The sequence below is a fragment of the Sciurus carolinensis genome, chromosome 9, assembly GCF_902686445.1.
Source record: "Sciurus carolinensis chromosome 9, mSciCar1.2, whole genome shotgun sequence".
NCBI lineage: Eukaryota > Metazoa > Chordata > Mammalia > Rodentia > Sciuridae > Sciurus > Sciurus carolinensis.
In genome coordinates, this window is record NC_062221.1 from 319,517 (window position 1) to 338,009 (window position 18,493).

General features: G+C 50.5%; 1 protein-coding gene across 1 annotated transcript in view; it reads right to left on the reverse strand.

Moving 5' to 3' along the window:
• Nucleotides 1-18,493, reverse strand: part of Ankub1 (ankyrin repeat and ubiquitin domain containing 1) — a 30,780-nt gene that overhangs the window by 10,013 nt on the left and 2,274 nt on the right. The window contains exons 3-5 of the mRNA XM_047563875.1: nt 8,512-8,728; nt 6,645-6,759; nt 2,658-3,590 (exon numbers count right to left, since the gene is read on the reverse strand). Of these exons, the coding sequence (XP_047419831.1) occupies nt 2,658-3,590; nt 6,645-6,759; nt 8,512-8,728 (1,265 nt within the window). The remainder of the gene's footprint in view (nt 1-2,657; nt 3,591-6,644; nt 6,760-8,511; nt 8,729-18,493) is intronic.

Sequence of the window (18,493 nt, forward strand, 5' to 3'; positions counted from 1 at the left end):
TATTTTGTATTTTATTTAGAGACAGGGTTTCACTGAGTTGCTTAGCACCTCACTTTTGCTGAGGCTGGGTTTGAACTCATGATCCTCCTGCCTCAGGCTCCTGAGCCACTGGGATTATAGGCGTGCACCACTGTGTCCAGCACAAAGCTCTTTCTTACTAAGTGCTGTCCCCAGAAATTTCCTTCTTGACCTTGAATTGCCTCCCTGTGGTAACTCCGATCCTGAGGTGGCATATCTATCAAGACCCCAGCACACTGGTGAACTCTCTTTGGAGAGCTCTTTGAAAGTGTTGGCTAAAGCTGAACATGAACCTACCCTATGACCCAGCAATTCTATTCTAGAGAAACAAACGCTAATGTCCTCCAAAACTCATATACGAGATCAAATTATATATTTTTACTCAAAATAACCTCCAACTTAGAAACAAGCCAAGTATCTTCCCGTAAGAAAATGGTTAAATAGGGGCTGGGGTTGTAGCTCAGTGGTAGAGTGTCTGCCTTGCATGCATAAGGGACTAGGTTCAATTCTCAGCTCTGCATATGAATAAAAATAAAATAAAAATCCACTGACAACTAAAAATATTTAAAAAAAGAAAATGGATAAATAAATTAGGATATAGAATGTAACAGAAATGGACTATTACATTGAAATAATAAAAATCAATATACGTGAAACACAAATGAATTTCACAGGCAATATTGGCAAGCAAAAAAAAAAAACATAAAAAGTACATATCATATGCTGAACTTTATAGGAAGTTCAAGAACAGACCAAACTAATTGTCAATCATAGAGATAAAAATAGTGGTTGTATCTGGGGTGGATTACTATATTTTTCCAACTATTTTTACACAAGAGGAAACAAAATCCACCTTGAAAAAGCTTATGCTCATTGGATGTGATGAGTCTGTTTTATTTCCAGTAAACTACAGTATCTCCAGACCCGAAGAAATATCCACATGAATGTGTGTAAAATGTGGAAAGAGACTATTCTGTTAACTGAATTCAGTTAAACTGATTTCCTGAGCCAGCATAGATGTACGTTTGTAAACACGGAGGAAATCAACTTCACTCAAATGGTTCCAAAGCTCAGGGGGGATTCTTGACTGGCGAGGGGCAAGAAGGAGATTTTCAGGGTGCTGGGAATAGTTTACATCTCACCTGGAGGGTGGCTGCACCGACATGAGCGATGTGAACATTCAAAAAGCCATGATGTGCTCCTGAGGCATTTTATTATACCTCAGAGTCCTCCTCCCTCAGGAAACACTCCACACAGAAGGCCCTGGCAGCCTTCTCGATTGAAACTATATACATGTCCACCTTAAAAGCACGTCCTTTGGGGGCCAGGGAGGTAGCTCTGTGGTAGAGTGCTTGCCTCACATGCACAAGGTCTTGGTTGTGATCCCCAGCACCACAGAAACAAAGCAAAAACATACTTTTACGTGTTTCTGTTATGCCTACCATGCACCGGGTCATATAAAAGCACTTACTGAATGTTTGCGAGATAAACTCATTTTTAACACGCACCTGTTTAAATAAATCAGTTTTTCCTTTCTTGTGTCTACCTCTTGATTTTAAGACGGGTTAGGTCATTTTTTGGATTAATCATTTTCCGAGCCATTTTCTGGGCTTTTAAATGGAGAGACAGCTTGCACATCACCACTGAAGCGGTTGACTGAGTCTTCTGCTGCCTCAACCTCATCAGGTCGGATCTTGGGCATTTTACAGCCCGAGTCCCTCTCACCAAACCCCAGCTGAAATAAGGCCGAGCTGACCCAAAGACCAATGCAGAGGGGCAATGCAGAAACTCTGGCCTTGCTTTTCCATTTCCTTCTCATTTCGTTGATTAAGGGGAAAAGCTACTCATAAACCTATACTTCTCTAATATCTGCACCCAATAATACCTCATAAGTAGTGGGCAGGACCTAAGATCTGATCCAAGACTTCTGTTTGCAGTGAAATCTAATGACCAAATTTTTTCCTCCCTTCCTCCCTCCCTCCTTCCCTTCCTCCCTCCATCCCTCCCTTCCTTGGGGTCTTGGAGGAGGAGGGATGGAGACAGGGGCCTGGAGAGTGTCCTGTCACTGCCCCCCACGGCCTCCACCACAAAGGCTCCTCAGTCACCCTGCCCCCACCCGCCAACCAAAAGCCTCTCTAAAACACTTTCTTTTGTGCCAAAAAGCCCCAACCCTGGCTCCTTATGTTAATAAAAGCTTGAAACTACTCTCCCCTAATTCGTTGAAGAAGACAAAATAAAAAGTGTCAGTTGGCCCCTTTCCAAATGCTATATCCCGCCAGTCACCGACGGCGATGGATCGGCCCCTCAAGCCCCCGGACACAGACGCCTTGGCAGCCCTGTCTTGGGGTCCCACCTGCTCCAGGCACTCTGCTCCCTTCACGCTAACAAGTCCTGATACTGGATGCCACTATGTGTCCATGGATTTCATTCTTCGATTTTGCAAGACAAAGAACACACCCACCCACGCTCCCTGTTGCGCACAGACGGTCACTGCGGTCCAGTTTGTCTAGGCCAGGCTGAGAGGAGGGCCTTGGTGCGGGTGCTGCATTAGAACGCCGGGGTGGGCCTCTAGGCGGCGGCGCCCGCCCTGCAGGCTGCGCTGACCGAGGTCTGCCCTGTGTGCCCACGGGGAGACTCACCTTGCCACAGCCAGGCAGTAGATGGCGTTCTCCCTGGGAGTCCTCCCACTGCGCTGCCGGAGAGATTCCAAGCAGGACCTCAGCGCGGCGTCCTCACTGTGCTCTGCCAAGTGAGAGGGGAGTGAACGTCCTTCCCCAGGAAGGGCGGGGAGCCGCACGTGGGGGAGGTGGGCACTCTCGATGGGCTCTTTTCTCCCAGCTGAGCAGCTGGTTTTCATCTGATTTTGTCGTCGATGTCTTTGCAATTCAGAGAATGCGTTTGGGTCTCCCAATGGAGGCAACGCCAGGGCCCGGTCTCCCCTGTCCCTCTGCAAAACCCCAACAGCGTCCCCAGCCTTCCTGTCTACAGTGTGCTCCCTGAGAGGAGGTAGCTTGCTCACGCTGCTCTGCGAGTCCTTGTTCCCAGCCTTATGCCAGCTCTTGGAGGTCATTTTGGGTTGGGTGAAACCATCCACCATCACAATGTCTCCAACTTTGGCCCCAGAGACCCTCGCTCTGCACAGCTGGCTCTTATGAAGGCTGTGACTCTGGGCTCTGAGGATCCATTGTTTTATCTTAATATAAATCCTCATGGGGACAGAGGTCTTCAGAAAAGAGACTGTGGACCACATCCTACTCAGCAAGTACAACACGCAGTCTTTGTGCCTGTGTTTGGACGCGATGGCCAGGGGCGTTTGTCCGGCTGGGTTTCTGCATTCCAGGCACAGGACGCTGCAGTGGACAAAGGTCTTCAGAATCAGCAGTTGGCCTGCCTCTGCAGCTGCATGCACCGGGCACTTGGAGACATCAGCGTGGAGGGCTTCAGAGCACCAGGCTCGGTAGGGGTGGGCACCCACCGCCTCGTGGGGCCGCGCGCCCTGCTGCAGGGCCCATTCAGTGAGCTCGGTGAAGCCATAGAAGGCAGCGATGTACAGGGCGACCCTCTTCTGATACCTGGAAGAAGGAAGCAAGCGGGGAAGGGTCAGTAAGCAGGATGCCCGACACTCAGGGGACGCTCTGTTGACATGTCCGCTTCTTCCTGATGTCGACCTTGACCGGGTTTTAAGAAAAGGCTTCAGCAGCACACAGGCTGGATGCCACAGGCTGCTGACACACTCTCCTCTCCTCCAGGCAGCGGGTGAATGATTCTCACCGGTTCCCTTGGAGTGGCTGTCAATGGAAAAGCCAAATGCTCAGGACAACTTCATATCCAATGGGGTCGCTGGGGGCAATTCAGCACATCTCAGACGACTGAGTCAGCGTCTTGTCTCTTTGGACGTCCTTGCTTTCTGTCTTCTCCACGCTCTGCTACTGTCCTGAGCTGCAGCCCTGCTCCCTCGGCTGCCCCACCCTGCCTGGACTCTAGGCTGCTGCCCCCTCCTCCTCCGTCCACTGTCCTGTGCCACCTGGCCTCCGGCTGTCCTTCCCACAGCCCCGAGGCATGAGCTGGGGATTGGTGAAGGTGGTCCAGAGGTGTAGGGAGGGAAGCAAACCTGGTGGGCCCAGCCTCCTCCAGGTCACACTCGGCAGGGGGACGGTCTCCCTTGCAGAGACAGAGGCAGGTGACCTGGTGTCACCCGTCTCTAACTGCACACCAGCCTGCCTCTTGCTGGGCATGCAGCTTCCCCTGCCCTGTCCTGGATGGGGAGGCTGCTCTGCCCAGCGCGCACAGGTCAGCTGGACCAAGCTAAATGGAGCTGACATGCCGGCACCTGTTCACACGTCAGCTTCACACGTGAACCTTGAAATTCATCAGGGCAAGGGGGCCTCTCTGAAGTTGACCAATCTGGGATGAGGAGCGTGCTCCCCAGTGAGCTGCGAAATGCCCTCCAGGACCTCTGGGCAGCTGGACAGTTATCCTTCCCTTGGTGACACCAGGTACCTGGGCCACACCTTTCCTTTAGACACCTAGAGTTTGATTGATGAGTCCCAATAAGCACTTCAAGCTCAGTGTGTCTGTGACTGAACTCCTCACCTCCTCTCCCAAGTTTGCTCCTTCTGGGGTTCCCTTCCCGGGCCGGCAGATCTTTGTCCACCGTTACTCAAGCCAGGAGCCAGGGCTTCATATTTGTTTTCTTTCCTCTTTTCCTCCCACATCGAATCCGTTACCCACAAGGGCCAACTGCCTCCCCCACGCACCTCAGTCCGTCCTCTGCCCACCTTTCCTGCCACAGCCCTGGCCCCGCGGCACCAGCTCCTGACTCTCCCTATGTTCCGCTCAGCAGGGGGAGGCCGCCCTGAAGTGCCCCATCCTGCCCCTTGGCTCCCTTCAGAGCCTTCCCCCCGCTGGGAGATCAAGTCCAGATCCTTCACAGTCTCCCGTGAGACTGCGCGGGCTGGTGGTACCCTTCCAGCCACTAGCCTCCAACTCCCTCTCAGCCCTACCGTGTGGAAAGTCGTTCAGTCCCAGGCCTCTGTCCTCTTGCTGCTGGGTTTTGTCATCTGTTTTGGGTCCTGTCTTCTCTCCTCCTACCACCCACCTGAATCCCTCAGGCCTCAACTCAGACTTCCCTTCTCAGGATGCCTTGCTGATGCCCTGTGGAGTGAGCTGCCCATCCACACCCTCCTCGGCCACCCTGCATGGCACACGGCAGCGGCAGTGGCCAAGCCTGACCTTCAGAGCCTACTTGACCAGGCCTTAAGCACCTTCGAGCTCCTTATGACCACTGAGTCATTTCAACTCTAAAGCAACTCTTTGAGGTAGATGCTGTTACTGTTTCCACTTTATAGGAGACTGAGGTATATGATGTCTGTGTAGCTCGCCCATGTTTATGTGGCTGAAGGAACAGGTCTGCTCCCCAGGACGCGGGCACTGGAGTCTGTACTCCCAGGCATTTCCCCATTTTGCTTCTCCAGGAATTGTTTTCTGTTTCCCCTGCTAGACATCCAGCTTGCTGAAGACACGGGTGAGATCCTGTTTACTGCTGCCTTCCTAGGCTCTTACACAGTAAGTGCTCAACAAATACCTGCTGACTGGGTAGAGGAATTAAAGGAGCTTTTCAGCCTGACCATGTACATTCTCTGAGCTCTTGGACCTTAAACATTAAGTCAAGGGGAGATGGTTGAGGACATGAAGACTAGAGGTGAATTGTCAGGATCCAAGATCCTGCTCTGCCCTTCCTTGACAGCAGTGCGACATTGGGGGAGTTTCTCAATCTCAGTTTCCTCACCTGTTGTACAAGATAAAAGGTCCTTACCTCATATATTGTCCTAAGGATAAAAGCATGCAACAAATACAATATATCAAAGAGTGTACTCAATAAATATGCACTATTAAAGATAACCATGCAAAACAGTCATTTCTTTGGATTCAGAACATGGAAAAGAGACTCATCACCATCCCCAATTAGAAATGAAGGCAGAATACGTCAATATTTCCTAAGATGGTAAAAGCTGCTCTTCCGACCTGTCACCTCCCAGACTTTGGAGCCCCTGGGGTGCCTGGCTTTTGTGAACCATGACTGACTGCCCAGGAAGGGCGCTGTTCCGGAAGGAGGACCCAAAGGGTTACTGGAGCTCGTGCGCGTGGGCAGCTGCGCCTGGGCCTCCCTCCCTCACTGCCTAGCCACGCATGTGCACTTCCTGTGTGGCCCAAGTTGCTTGTGGGAAATGCACTTCAGAAAATCACCTGTGAGCTCAGAAAGGGGTGGCCAATGTTCTCAATCGACCAGCTGGAAGTGGTTTTTGTAGAATAACTAAAGTGAATGGCAAGATACTTATTGCTCAGGCTTTAAAAATTATGTTAAAAAGTCTGATCCCCAAATCAAACTGAAGTCACCTGTTTTATGAGTGTTTCCAACCACTGCAACCCATGACCAAGGGCGGCTGGTGCTGGTGACAACCCTGCTCTTTTGCTCCAGCTAATGCCTCAGGAATCTGGTGGGGTCAGGGAAAGGGGAACCAGCCCGGAGCAGCACCCCAGGCACAGAGGGAACAGCAGTCTTGAGTCTGACGGAAGTGTAGTAGTGAAAAGACGCTCGGAAGTGTAGTGAAAAGACTCTCCCGTACTTGAGCACTGGTCCTTCTCTGGATAAGTAGCGTTGGACTTTACGTTTCTGCCCAAGGAGACAGCCCATCAGAAATTCCTTCCATCCATCCCAGACATCCAAACGAAGTGTTGTGCCTGTGGACAGAGGGAGGCAGTTTACAGTTCGAGTCTGTCATTGTGGTTTGGCAATCCACACAACTTCTAATGACAGCGTTCCTCAAGCAGAGGCACCAGCAATGACAGCGTTCCTCAAGCAGAGGCACCAGCTGTATGCACGATGGAAAGTGACCTTGGAACGAGGCGCCAGGGTGGTATTTTTAGCTTAGGCCTTTGGGCCGGGAAGAGCCATTTAGCTCGAGTGCACTTCTGCCTCCTCATCTCTGTAGCCAGGGCCTAGACTGTCGGCAGCCCTCTTAAAGCAGTCCCCAGGACGTGGCTTCAGTGCTGAGCTAGAGCTGGCCGTGTAACCTGAAGCTGGTTGTTTTGCAAGAGGAAACTAAACAAACCGGCAGGGCAAGTGGCTCTGCTGGGCCCTGAGGTAAGAGCAGCTGCCGGAGCTGGATCTCCCAGGCCAGCCCTTCCTGTCCTGTGCAACAGGAGGCATCGCAGCATGAGCACGGAAGTCCCCAGCTGCTGGAGAATCACCACTGCTTCCCGGGAGGCACTCCCCGGCAGTCTGGGCCCTCTGAGCGCTCTGACGGCTTGTCAGGTGTGAGCTTTTCTCATTGACAGGACCTGGATCACAGTGTTGGGAGAGCAGTCGTAATCTGTCCATCAGTGGCAAATGCCAGTCTGCTAAAGACGACTTTTCACCCTGAATCCTGGCATCCCAGTGTTAAAAAGATGGTTTTTAAATAACTGGTAACATTTTAGAATGAGATGCATAAAGCAATGTTCAGAATAGTATAAATTATATGCTACCATTTGCATTAAAAGGGGGGAAAGAATATGTATTGGAATTTATTTCTATGTATGCTTGAAATATACTTTGAAAGAGAAACAGATAAAGTGCTCTGGATTTTGCTCTTCCAACATGAGGATATTACTGTTAGATATGGAAAATGAAAAACCCCAAGATAGTGGGCCTGGGAAAGGGGAGTGAAAAAGAAAGCCATCGATAGCTTTCAACTCTTTCCAGATGGATCCTTCTCAGATGCTGCCACCGGCGGGGGGAGAAAGCATCCCATCAAACCTAGAATAAGAGTCTCTAGGAGACATTAATATCTTCCAAGATAACTCCTCTCCAGGTGCTGACCACCGACCCCAACCCCAAAACCCAGATCCCTGGGTGCCCAAACTGACCACTCACTAAACCCCTCTCGGTGAGGCTATATAAGCCCAGAATCCTCCTTTGGCCAGTGGCTCACTTTCCCCTGAGAGGCGCCACCCCATTCCTGCCTGAAGCTTCGTTCCTAAATTAAAGAGCTGAGCTGATCCCTGGAGTCTGCAGCCAGCCCGTCCTTTTGTGCTAACAATTAACAAATCCTGCTTCAGGAACGAGACTTGGCGGGGTTTTGAGACTTTCTTACTTCTTAGTCTACAGACAGGAGAGCAAAGCGTTGATAATTTACATCCAGCTGTTCTGACAGAGGATTCAGTTTAGAAACCCCTCTGCTGGTTGGGCCTCCATCAGAAATGCTTCTGGTCCTCGGCCTTCCCTCAGGACAGTGGCCTGCAGAGGCCAGGAGACGAGACCTAGCACTCCCCGACTTTCTGTACTTCTGACATTTTAAAGCCATGGAACTCTATCAACTATTTTAAAATAAATAAGCAAATGAAATCAACATGTTGCATTTAAAAATCCCGATTTCCATTTTCTTTTGAAGAGGTGCACGGCCTGGCGGGGCCCGGGCTGAGGGGCAGCGCCCATGTACCCTGCAGGCCTACCGAGCTCCGTCTGGTAGTCGCTGAGTGCGTTGCAGTCATACATCTCCAGCCCCGCGGGGGTCCGCAGGCAGTAGACGCCCACAGGGAGGCCACAGCTCAGCGTTACCAGCGTCCTCAGGTCAGACACCTTCTTGCAGAGAAGGGAAGCGCTCTCCATTATGGGCATCGTCTCCTGGGTCACAGCGTTGAACACGCACAGTGCGGGCTTGTCTTCCTCCTGCAGGGAGAGAGAGGAGGGAAGCCAGGACGGGAGGCTGGCAGCAGCGACAAGCCCGTGGGAGGGCCCCAGGGCCCGGCTCTCCACACCCTGGAGGGGGGCCAGGGCCAGCCACGCAGCCTGACCTCAGGTCTCGTTCTGGCTCCTCCGTGCCCACGTTAGCCAGGGCTCCCAGTGTCCGTCCTGGGTCCCAGACCAGGCCCCCAGGACAGCCATAACTCAGGTGGACCCATAGACCCAGGCCCCCAGGACAGCCATAAATCAGGTGGACCCATAGACCCAGGCCCCCAGGACAGCCATAACTCAGGTGGACCCATAGACCCAGGCCCCCAGGACAGCCACGACTCAGGTGGACCCATAGACCCAGGCCCCCAGGCCAGCCACAAGTCAGGTGGACCCATAGACCCAGGCCCCCAGGACAGTCACAACTCAGGTGGACCCATAGACCCAGGCCCCCAGGACAGCCACGACTCAGGTGGACCCATAGACCCAGGCCCCCAGGACAGCCACGACTCAGGTGGACCCATAGACCCAGGCCCCCAGGACAGCCACGACTCAGGTGGACCCATAGACCCAGGCCCCCAGGACAGCCACGACTCAGGTGGACCCATAGACCCTGGCCCCCAGGACAGCCACGACTCAGGTGGACCCATAGACCCAGGCCCCCAGGACAGCCACGACTCAGGTGGACCCATAGACCCAGGCCCCCAGGACAGCCACGACTCAGGTGGAACTATAGACCCAGGCCTCCAGGACAGCCACGACTCAGGTGGACCCATAGACTCAGGCCCCCAACATTCATAACTCAGGTGGACCCATAGACCCAGGCCCCCAGGACAGACACAACTCAGGTGGACCCATAGACCCAGGCCCCCAACATTCATAACTCAGGTGGACCCATAGACCCAGGCCCCCAGGACAGACACAACTCAGGTGGACCCATAGACCCAGGATCCCAGGACAGCCACGACTCAGGTGGACCCATAGACCCAGGCCCCCAGGACAGCCACGACTCAGGTGGACCCATAGACCCAGGCCCCCAACATTCATAACTCAGGTGGACCCATAGACCCAGGCCCCCAGGACAGACACAACTCAGGTGGACCCATAGACCCAGGATCCCAGGACAGCCACGACTCAGGTGGACCCATAGACCCAGGCCCCCAGGACAGCCACGACTCAGGTGGACCCATAGACCCAGGCCCCCAACATTCATAACTCAGGTGGACCCATAGACCCAGGCCCCCAGGACAGACACAACTCAGGTGGACCCATAGACCCAGGATCCCAGGACAGCCACGACTCAGGTGGACCCATAGACCCAGGCCCCCAGGACAGCCACGACTCAGGTGGACCCATAGACCCAGGCCCCCAACATTCATAACTCAGGTGGACCCATAGACCCAGGCCCCCAGGACAGACACAACTAAGGTGGACCCATAGACCCAGGCCCCCAGGACAGCCACGACTCAGGTGGACCCATAGACCCAGGCCCCCAGGACAGCCACAACTCAGGTGGACCCCAGACCCAGGCCCCCAGGACAGCCACGACTCAGGTGGGCTCATAGACCCAGGCCCCCAGGACAGCCATAACTCAGGAGGACCCCAGACCCAGGCCCCCAGGACAGCCACGACTCAGGTGGGCTCATAGACCCAGGCCCCCAGGACAGCCATAACTCAGGTGGACCCCAGACCCAGGCCCCCAGGACAGCCACAACTCAGGTGGACCCCAGACCCAGGCCCCCAGGACAGCCACGACTCAGGTGGACCTATAGACCCAGGCCTCCAGGACAGCCACGACTCAGGTGGACCCATAGACCCAGGCCTCCAGGACAGCCACGACTCAGGTGGACCCCAGAACCAGGCCCTCAGGACAGCCACAAGTCAGGTGGACCCCACACCCAGGCCCTCAGGACAGCCACAAGTCAGGTGGACCTATAGACCCAGGCCCCCAGGACAGCCATAACTCAGGTGGACCCATAGACCCAGGCCCCCAGGACAGCCACAACTCAGGAGGACCCATACACCCAGGCCCCCAGGACAGCCACAACTCAGGTGGACCCCAGACCCAGGCCCCCAGGACAGCCACGACTCAGGTGGACCCATAGATCCAGGCCCCCAGGACAGCCACAACTCAGGTGGACCTATAGACCCAGGCCCCCAGGACAGCCACAACTCAGGAGGACCCATAGACCCAGGCCCCCAGGACAGCCACGACTCAGGTGGACCCCAGACCCAGGCCCCCAGGACAGCCACGACTCAGGTGGACCCCAGACCCAGGCCCCCAGGACAGCCACGACTCAGGTGGACCCCAGACCCAGGCCCCCAGGACAGTCACGACTCAGGTGGACCCCAGACCCAGGCTCCCAGGACAGCCACGACTCAGGTGGACCTATAGACCCAGACCCCAGGACAGCCACAACTCAGGTGGACCTATAGACCCAGGCCTCCAGGACAGCCACGACTCAGGTGGACCCATAGACCCAGACCTCCAGGACAGCCACAACTCAGGTGGACCCCAGAACCAGGTCCTCAGGACAGCCACAACTCAGGTGGACCTATAGACCCAGGCCTCCAGGACAGCCACGACTCAGGTGGACCCATAGACCCAGGCCTCCAGGACAGCCATGACTCAGGTGGACCCCAGAACCAGGCCCTCAGGACAGCCACAAGTCACGTGGACCCCACACCCAGGCCCTAAGGACAGCCACAAGTCAGGTGGACCCCACACCCAGGCCACGAGGAACAGCAACCACATGTATTTATTTTTACGTTTTAAAAGGGAAATAGTATTGCTGCATTCTTGATAATTACCATTCTGACTGGAGTGAGATGAAATCTTAGAGTGGTTTTGATTTGCATTTCTTTAATTGCTAGAGGTGTTGACCATTGTTTCGTGTGTGTTGATTGATTGTATTTCTTCTTCTGTGAAGTGTCTGTTCAGTGCCTTAGCCCATTTGTTGACTGGGTTATTTGTTTTTTGGTGCTAAGTTTTTTGAGTTCTTTATATATCCTGCAGATTATTGCTTTATCTGAGGTGCGTGTGGTAAGACTTTCTCCCAATCTGCAGGCTCTCTCTTCACATTATTGATTGTCTCTTTTGCAGAAAAGCTTTTTAGTTTGAATCCATCCCATTTATTGATTCTTGATTTAACTTCTTGTGCTTTAGGGATCTTGTTAAGGAAGTCAGGTCCTAGGCCAACATGGTGAAGATTTGGGCCTATTTTTTCTTCTAGTAGGCACAGGGTCTCTGTTCTAGTGCCTAAGTCTTTGGTGAGGATATGGGGAAAAAGGTGCACTCACACATTGCTGGTGGGAATGCAAATTGGTGCAACCATTACGGAAAGCAGTATGGAGATTCCTTATAAAACCTGGAATTTGACCCAGTTATCCCACTTCTCAGTTTATACCCAAAGGACTTAAAATCAGCAAACTACAGTGACACAGCCACATCAATGTTTACAGCAGTTCAACTCACAATAGCTCAACTATGGGACCAACCTAGTTGTCCTTCAACAGATGAATGTGTAAAGAAAATGTGATATTACTCAGCTGTAGAAAAAGAATGAAATTATGGCATTTTCTGGTAAATGGATGGAGTTAGAGAATATCATGCTAAGTGAAATAAGCCAAACCCAAAACCAAAGGCTGAATGTTTTCTCTGATATGAGGATTCTAATTCACAATAAGGGGGTCGGTGCTAGGGAAGAATAGAGTTACTTTATATTAAGACAGGGGACTGAAGGGAGGGGAAGGGGTCTGGGGCAAGGAATGATAGTAGAGTGAAACAGACATTATTACTGGCATGACCAATGTGATCCTACAATATGTACAATCAGAAAAATGAGAAATTATACTCTATTTATGTATGATTTATCAAAGTGCATAAATGCATCCTACTGTCATGTACAACTAATTAGAACAAATTTTTAATTAATTTTTAAAAAGAGAAATACTAAATGTTATGGGCTACAACTTAAGAACAGACGGATCACCACTGAGAAGTCCAAATTTGAGAGTCTTTATTAGTTGGCCAGCTGACTGTCTCACACAATGCCCCAAAAAATGGCTATTGGGAGAACAGCCCCGATCACATAGTTGTAGGGGTTCTTATACCAAAAATCACATCAATCATAAGTGTCTGTTGCTATGATTTGAAATTACAAACTAACATCATGAGATCATCAACAGGGAAGTGGGTCAGAATGACCCTTACCTAGGTACAAACTAAAGAATGGTTGCTAACATCCACACAAGCACTGTTCACATGGTACATTGTTTAGGAGCAATAGGGATCAAAAGAGAGCAATTCTTTACTACATAGGAGCTGCCATTGAATATTATTAAACATGTCACACCAGGTAACTGATGATGGGCACAGAGGCGGGGTGTTCCCATGGGAGAAGCTTATTTCCTACATAACCTGGAGTCTCAGAGCAACATGGAGTCTGTTTAGTTATTTCCCTTAGAGTCTGGCCTAGAACATTCCCATGGAGCCAGATCTGTCCGCCTGTCCCACTAAATACAGTATTTTTTTAAGTGTCCTTTGTTCCTTTTATTTTACAACCCATATAGGAAGCCGTGGAACGGAGACATCTGAAGTGGAGTTGCTGTGGAAGCTGGAGAAAGCCCTGGTCCTCCGCTGGCAATGGCTCAGACAGGCCTCGGGGAGGTGGGAGGGAAGACCTCTGCTTTTCCACTTTGTAGCAGAAGTGAAACTGGCCTCACTTCCTCTTCAGCAGACTCAGGACAGGAGCGATTCCCCAGTGGCCTGCTGCGCAGGTGCTGCCCCTGAGGCCCAGGAAGGGTCCTCCTGGAAACTGGCCGCTGGGCTCCTCCTGGCAAGCCAGCCGGCCCCTGGGTCCTGGCCCTCCCTGCTTCCTTACCCTCTTCTTCCTCCGAGGCTCCCCTCTGGCCCCTCCAGGGCCCACTCCGCCACACGGACAAGACCTTGTTTCATCCCCCTTGCATGATTTGAACCGACAGGCGGATCTCTGAAGGAGTTTGAGGAGTGGTTGCCGCTGAGTCTGCAGTGCCTGATCCGGCATGTTCAGGGGCTGGAGCACTGAGGGGGCTCCGCCCTTGGTGCCTCACCCAGGGCCCACCCAGCAAGCCGAGCTGCTGGGTCACATCCTGGTGGCTTCACACTAAACTGCCTGCACACGTTAAGAGAACTCGACACCCTCCCCTTCACCAGGCTCATGCTTTCCCGTGACTCCATAAGGCCAGTTCCTGCCTGAGCTGATCCCTGTAATATGTGCGGGTGGGCAGGAGTTCCTGCAAAGCTGAATGAAAAGATGCTGGATGGGAAAGAGAAATGACATTTATGTAATCACTGTCCCTTTTTTTTGGTGGTGCTGAGGAGTGAACTAGGGCTCACACATGCTCGGCAGGCGCTCGACCACTGAGCTACATCCCAAGCCCTTCCCTCATTTCTTTAGAGATTCCTCGATTTCTCTTTATGCCTCTGTCTGGGTACTGATTTATATTTAGAATGAAAAACAAATGAGTAGAATAACATGCAAACAAAATCGTAGAGGCCTGAGTCACTGTCACAGTTACCTCACTACCACAGGAGGCCAGATACACGTGGCAAAGAGAAGCTTCTCAGAAGACGAAGAACCACATACGCATACTGTAAAGCTGAGCGTCTCTGACCCACAGGGACCTGCAGTCGACTCTGGGGCAGCACTATGGGGAGCACTGCAGACGTCTGGCAACATCAGGTGAAAATGGAAAGTGCGAGGAATCAGAGGTGGCGATCATTAAGGAAGCCAGGTGCCAGGTCTCAGCACCTGCAGGGAGTCTGCTCTTTCTGGGGATAGGTGTCGAGGGACCTTCGGCTACACAAATAAATAAAAAATGCCCAGTGACATCCCAGGCCCATTTCACTCATAATGTATCTGGAGCATTGCATTATTTAAACTCTACATATCTTCCCTTTTAAAAACTTTGCTTTTTTATTTATAGTTTTTTAAAATCAGTGCACCATGGATATACATGAAGGTGAGATTCACCGTGGTATGTTCATACATGTAACGGGAAAGTCTGATCAGGTCCAGGCCACTGTCCCCTCCACCATTCCCTTCCTCTGCTCTCCACTGACCTCCTGCTTCCTGCTTCCTCCCTCCCTCCCTCCCTTCCTTTCTTCCTTTCCTGTTGGTACTAGGGTTTGAATCCAGGGTGCTTAACCACTGAGCCACAACCCCAGCCCTTTTTATTTTTCACTTTGAGACGAGTCTCGCTAAGTTGCTGAGGACCTGGCTAAGTTGCTAAGGCTACCCTCGAACTTGCAATCCTCCTGCCTCAGCTTCCCAGGTTGCTGGAATTACAGGCGTGCATCACCATGCCTGGCTCTCTTCTGTTTTCAAGGGACCCCCTGTCCCACCACGCACACACTTTTTCTATTTTCTTTTTTCTTCCTTATTTTGCTCTAGTCTCTACATATGAGACAAAACATTCCACCCTTGACTTTCTAGTTCTGTCTTATTTCACTTAGCACGACGTTCTCCAGTTCCATCCATTTTCCAGCAAACGCCATAATTTCTTTCTTCTTTACAACTTTGCTTTTGTGGGAAAACCCAGTTTGAATCTGAATGAGGCCCACTGGTTGGGCACTTCCGCACTGGTCGTACAAAAAGGGCGTCCGGGGTTAGCCACTGGCTAACTCACCACAGGAGGCGGCATCTCTCCCTCTCCAAGGGCTCCGGTCAGGTCTACCCACGGGAGTCAGATCAGTGGATAAACAATGCCACAGACAGACCTCTGCGGTGCGTGCATGAAATTGGGTTCCCCCACACCAACCGAGACATCAAGGAGATGCACACGAGATGTCTTTCCAATACCCGAAACAGGATGGGCGTTCTTCCACACTTCAAAACACAAAGCAGTCTCACTGCAAATACAGACCCGTGCATGGACAATAAAATAGGAAGAGTTTTAGAGAAACTGACTGAAAGAAAACAGAAGTTGAGTCAAGTGTTGAACACTGCTGCAATTTTGTGTCAAGTTCTCCTTTTTTATTGTTTACTGTTTTGGAGTTGAAGCATCAAAAAAGCAGAAACTTGCCCCAACTATTCCAGAGTGAACCAAAAGGGGAAATAATGTTTGTTTTGTTGAACTGAATGAGTTAAGAGTCAGATGTCTTCATAAACCCCTGGAAGTCAGCCTGGACAGGAGGGGACCCTGAATTGAAATTGAAATCCCTTTCCTTTCCACATTCTTTCTGAACCTCTTGTTATGGCTTCTCTTAGAAAAGAGAACCATTGAGCTGTGGGTATAGCTCAGTGGTAAAGAGCTTGCCTAGCATGCTCCAGGCCCTGGGTTCCGTCCCCCGCAAGTCCCCCACCCCGAAAGAAAAAGCTGCTTATTGGAAATGTGTTTTCATTGATAAATTGTACATGTTGAAGAATCACATTTATACATGCTTTTGTGTATAAAAATGAATTCAAAATATAAAACTCTAGGTTTCTCTTGGACTTTGGTGTTTATATATTCACAGTGCCTTTTGGTCAATCAATTTGCTATCCATCAAGATAATACAAATGTTTCCAACTTGTCCGGCAGACATCTATCTACTCCATGGTTACCACAGAGTTAACTCGTCTCTTTCCACAAAGACAGCTTCTCACAACATTCCAGGATTATCAGAAGGGGTTAACTACATTTTGACCTCAGCACTTGGTTGGTGGAAATCCGGTTATAGGAGGCCAGGGAAACCAGAGGAGTCTTAAGGAGACTTAGAGTGTCTTAGGGAGGCCGAGCTCACTTCCATTCTGCAGGATGCAGATGGTCACCCCTTTACAGCAGGTGCTCCCAGCAAGGCCTGCCCACTGCCCCTTGGACCTAAGAGCCAGGAAGGCGGGGAAGCAGCAGACATGTCAGTGTCCTGGCCACGGTGGCTCTGAAGCCTTGCTGTAATCACAGAAAGGCACTACCTGAACTCGGACGTATTCAATAGTGACGCAGTATCCTGACTGTAAAGTGGCCCCGGGTTTCTGAGAGGCCCACACAGTGAGAGCTGGTAAGGCTGCTTTCTGTGAGGCTTGGGGTATTTTGGATATTGTAAGCCCATTTTCAACAATTATCCCAGACATAGAGTAAAAGTGGACTTTTGGAATAGGCCTGTTTGTCATTTAACCTAAACAGGAGCTAAGATACAAACCAACATTTAGGTAATTCTCCTCCTTCAGATTAAAGATAGTATTTTCCTTTTAAAATCAGCGATAGCAGTTCTTAAATGTGATTCTGCGGAGAGACCGAGGAGTAAGCTCAGTAAGCTCTCCAAGGGGCTCCAGTGTTCTCATGAAGCCCTGTGATGGTGACACCCGCTGCTCAGGAGTCCAGGACAAGGTCAGAGTTCAGTATGAGGCTCGCATCCCGGAGACGGGTGACACCTGATTTGCAGAACCTTCGTTTTTGGAAGTAAAACCAGGAACACAGGTTGCCCCCAGGGAAGGAAAGGGGGGGCAGAGGTGGGAGACTTTTTACTGAGGATCTTTTTGCACCTTTTGAACTGAGAACCATGTAATGTCCTATCTAGTCAGAAATAAAATTTGTCTTAAATAATCAAGATAAAGCCAGCCATCAGTTAAGTAAAGCACCCTAGGCACACTCCTAACAGTGTCCGCATCCCTGAGCGGCCGGCGGGCTTGCAGCCCAGCGGTTGCTGTTGGGCTCGGGCCTCTCCCCCCAAGTCACAAGCAGTCAGAACACCCGGACCTGGCATCACACAGGGCTGGGACGTTGTAGGGCGGAGTACGACTATGTTTAAAGACATAAAGAGAAGGCACTTAAGAAACGACGTAGACTGTGGTCTGTTTTAAAAGTATTATGCTACCATTATCTGAATATCAGAGGGAGAAAAATTGGTTTAAAAAAGTCATGGTTATTTTAATTTAATTTTTAAATAAATATTCTTTGGGAATAGAAAAATAATACATGGTGATGCTCATAAAACATATATAAGTACGGTCTTTTTGTAACAGTGGTTCACTTTGTGCTTTGGCTATATCCCTTGTAGCTCTAAAACTGACATGGTGTTTTCTCTTACCTGTCTTCTCCTCCCAATCTTCTCTTCTCCCTAATCTCTGCTCCCTAATCTCAGGAAAAGGGATTTCTCTGAATCACCTCTTTAAAAGCCCTATTCCCCATGATGGGAAGAATCAGACTCTGGGACAGGAGTTCCCTGTGTTTCTCCTTTGCTAGCAAAGCAATAAACCTTTTTCCTTTTCCTCAAAACCTTGTCTTTGTTGTCAGATTGGCACTGGGGATGAGAACTGAGTTTTTAGCAACACTCGTTATATGAAAAGAATCATGTAATCCACATTATTTTGTGACTTGTCTTCACTCCTTAAAGTTGGAGAATATTCCTTTTAAATACTCATTTAGTGACTCACCAAAACATATTTGGAGTTAACTCTGATTACCATGAAAAACTTTTTAATGTAAATATGAAAAATTATTGCCCTGTTTGGTGGAGAATGAGTACTTTACTAAGCTCCTTGAGATTCGTATCTTCACATAGGGTAAAGAAAGAGTATAGAATAATACTTCTACCCTAGAGCAGCCCTCTTAAATTCTTTGGATCACTTGTCCCTTTAAAAAGTGTTGTAAGTTACGGATAATGACCAAAATATCTAGGCACATAATTGTGTATATATTGATAATTTTAGGTTCTACTAAATTCTTAAGGGCTCATGGGTGCCAAGTCTACCTCCTAACTTTGGCTAGATTCGGTGTGGGACTGCCCATTCTTACTGATAC